General features: G+C 35.7%; 1 protein-coding gene across 1 annotated transcript; it reads right to left on the bottom strand.

Moving 5' to 3' along the window:
* Positions 1–271: 271 nt before the first annotated feature.
* LOC120144864 lies at positions 272–3622 on the bottom strand (the record flags this gene model as incomplete). Its single annotated transcript, XM_039158827.1, has 1 exon — positions 272–3622. A coding segment is annotated over one exon (3351 nt), but the record flags the coding sequence as incomplete, so codon positions are not given.
* Between the last annotated feature and the right edge of the window lie 337 nt (positions 3623–3959).

Below are 3959 nucleotides of genomic sequence, written 5' to 3'. Positions count from 1 at the left end.
TCTAAATTAATCACATTGACACAATTTAGAGTAATGATGTAAGCTTTTGTCTGGAAGATCTCAAATGTTGTCAAAATGCTTGTAGATGTGAAGTTTCTTCCAAACTACCAAAATCTTAAGAGAATTCAATTGCCGGATGCATAATATCAACCTGCCTTTGAGCCGCCTTTTCAGGTTTTCAACTCAAATCCTTCCTTTGGTTACAAGATGCCCTTTGCGGGTTTTCACCTTGACCCTCTTTTTTTCTTTTTTCTTTTTTTTTTTTCTTTTTTCAAGCATAATATTTCTTGACAGAATCCGAGTTTATTGGATTTTTCAGAATTTTTCCATCCATTTCTGCCAAGATCAACGCTCCTCCGGAAAAGGCCTTTTTCACAACGTATGGCCCTTCCCAATTAGGCATCCATTTCCCACGGAAATCCTTATGTATAGGCAAGATCTTTTTTAATACTAGATCACCCTCTTGGAATTCTCTTGGATGTACTTTCTTATTATGAGACTTCATCATCCGTTTTTGATACATCTGTCCATGGCAAATAGCTTTCAATCTTTTCTCCTCAATAAGGTTCAATTGATCAACTCTAGCTTGGATCCATTCAGATTCATCCAATTTTGTTTCTCTCAATATTCGAAGCGATGGAATCTCAACTTCAATTGGTAAGACTGCTTCCATCCCGTAGACTAAAGAAAACGGTGTTGCCCCAGTAGATGTTCGAACAGTAGTTCGGTATGCGTATAGAGCAAAAGGTAACTTCTCGTGCCAATCTTTGTAAGTTTCAGTAGTCTTTGTAATGATTCTCTTGATGTTCTTATTTGCTGCTTCAACTGCCCCATTCATCTTTGGACGATATGCCACTGAATTTGCATGTTTGATCTTGAACTGTGCACAAAGTTCGGTCATCATTTTGTTGTTCAGGTTCAGAGCATTATCTGTAATGATCCTTTCTGGTAAACCATACCGGCAAATTATTTCTTTCTTTATGAACTTGCAGACTGTGGACCTCTTAATATTGGTATATGAAGCAGCTTCAACCCATTTGGTAAAATAATCAATTGCCACAAGGATGAAACAATGTCCATTCGATGCTTTTGGTGTGATTGCCCCAATGACATCTATTCCCCACATAGAAAATGGCCAGGGCGCTGTCATTACATGTAAAGGAGATGGGGGTACATGAATCTTGTCTGCATATATCTGGCATTTATGACATTTCCTTGCATAATCAATGCAATCTGTGTACATAGTAGCCCAATAGTATCCATATCTCATTATTTTTCTGGCCATAGAAAGACCATTTGCATGTGTTCCACATATTCCACTGTGTACTTCTTCAATGACGTTTCGAGCTTCACTGGTATTTAAACATCTCAACAGCATTTGATCACTGCTTTTTCTATACATAATCTCTCCATCAAGAAAATATCCAGCAGCCATTCTTCTCAAGGTTCTTTTATCAATTTCTGATGCATTTGGTGGATAACTTTGATTTTTGATATATTGCAGGATATCATGATACCATGGTTTACCATCTACCTCTTCTTCCACACTATAACAATGTGCAGGAATTTCATATACTTGCATCTTGATTGGCATCATATCAACTTTCTTAGTTGCTTGAAACATTGCAGCTAATGTAGCCAAAGCATCTGCCATTTGATTTTCTTCTCGAGGGAGATAATTGAAGGTAACTCTCTCAAATTCTTTCACTAATTCGAGTGTAAAATTTCGGTATTCCAATAATTTGGGATCTTTTGTTTCCCATTCTCCTCGCAATTGATACACCACTAACGATGAATCTCCATATATATTGAGAAATTTGATTTTTCTTTCTATAGCTGCTTTCAATCCCATGACACAAGCTTCATATTCCGCCATGTTATTGGTGCAAAAGAACTCCAGTCTACTTGTAAAGGGATAATAAACATTTTCAGGAGAAATTAACACTGCCCCGATTCCTCGTCCCAAAGCATTAGATGCTCCGTCAAAGTAAAGCTTCCAAGTTGCAAATGCATCATTTGTTTTGACTTCTTCATTCATGGATATGCATAACAGATCTTCATCGGGAAAATTAAAGTTCAAAGGCTGATAATCATTTGATACACGACTGGCCAAAAAATCAGCTATGACACTTCCTTTTATCGCTTTTTGGTTGACATATACAATATCAAACTCAGATAATAACATCTGCCATCTAGCCATTCTGCCTGTCAAAGCTGGTGATTCCATTAAGAACTTTAAAGGATCAAGTTTGGATATCAACCAAGTAGTATGGTATAACATATATTGTCTGAGTCTTCGAGTAGTCCACACCAAAGCACAACATAATTTTTGTATTGGTGGATATCGAATTTCACAATCGGTAAATTTCTTGCTCAGATAATAAATAGCTTTTTCTTTTCTTCTAGATTCATCATGCTGTCCTAGTACACATCCCATCGAATTTTCGAAGACCGTCAAATAGAGAATTAATGGTCTATCAGGCATTGGTGATACTAAAATTGGGGCATTGGATAAATATTTCTTAATAATATCCAAAGTTTCTTGACATTCTTCATTCCAGACTTCAGGATTGTTCTTTCGAAGTAATTTGAACACTGGATCACATTTGTCAGTCAATTGAGAAATGAACCGAGATATATAATTTAATCTCCCCAAAAAGCCTCGAACTTCTTTTTTTGTGTTGGGTGGTGGAAGATCTTGAATTGCTTTTACTTTATCTGGATCAATCTCGATTCCTTTTTTGCTAACCACAAATCCCAAAAGTTTCCCAGAATTTACCCCAAAAGTGCATTTAGCAGGGTTAAGCTTTAATTGATACTTCCTCAATCTCTGGAAAAGCTTCCTCAGATTTTGAATATGTTCTTCTTCCGTTTTGGATTTGGCAATCATGTCATCTACATATACTTCAATCTCTTTGTGCATCATGTCATGAAACAAAGTTACCATAGCTCTTTGATATGTTGCCCCTGCATTTTTCAATCCAAATGGCATCACTTTATAACAGAATGTGCCCCACATGGTTATAAATGTTGTTTTCTCCATGTCTTCAGGATTCATTTTTATCTGATTATATCCTGAAAAGCCATCCATAAATGAAAACCATGCATGCCCTGCAGTATTGTCCACCAATGTGTCTATGTGGGGTAATGGAAAACTATCTTTCGGACTAGCTTTGTTGAGATCTCTGTAATCCACGCACATTCGAACTTTTCCATTTTTCTTAGGTACGGGAACAATATTGGCTACCCATTCTGGGTATTTAGATGCCTGTAGGAAACCTGCATTGATTTGTTTCATCACTTCTTCTTTGATTTGCAACAACATTTCTGGCCTCATTCTTCTGAGCTTTTGTTGGATTGGTTTATATTCCGGATTGATTGGAAGCTTGTGTATCACTATATCTGTGCTCAAACCGGGCATATCTTGATAAGACCATGCAAAGATATCTTTGAACTCTTGAAGGAGATTTATCAATTCTTGCTTTATCTGGATTGTCAGAGTAGTGCCAATTTTCACCTCTTTTATTTCTTCATCTGTTCCCAAATTCACAGTTTCAACCTCTTCTTTGTGTGGTAGAATTTGTTTGTCCTCTTTTTCTACCAATCTTAATAGTTCAGTAGGAATATCACATTCCAGTTCATCTTCACAACCATTGATCTCTTCCAGACATATAGGCTGCTCTAAATTTATCACTGGATTAAATCTAGGAATAAACATGCTATTAACACTGTGACACCTGCAAATTTAAATCGGACATATTTACGAAAGAATATAGTAAATTTATGAAATGTAAAAATGTAATAAAATGTAAAGAATAATTGCCATCTGAAAATTTTAAAGAAAGTTCCTTATATTTAACATAATTTCTTTTACAAGATAACTAAAAGTTTTCATATTTTTGAGCTAAACATAAAGATTAGTTCTGAATATTACTCTGCATTAATATTAAAAACTATAG

Source organism: Hibiscus syriacus, unplaced genomic scaffold (genome assembly GCF_006381635.1).
Source record: "Hibiscus syriacus cultivar Baekdansim isolate YM2019G1 unplaced genomic scaffold, ASM638163v2 tig00110890_pilon, whole genome shotgun sequence".
NCBI classification, from domain to species: Eukaryota; Viridiplantae; Streptophyta; class Magnoliopsida; order Malvales; family Malvaceae; genus Hibiscus; species Hibiscus syriacus.
The sequence above is the reverse complement of the archived record's forward strand: the minus strand, read 5'-3'. Positions and strand labels throughout refer to the sequence as shown.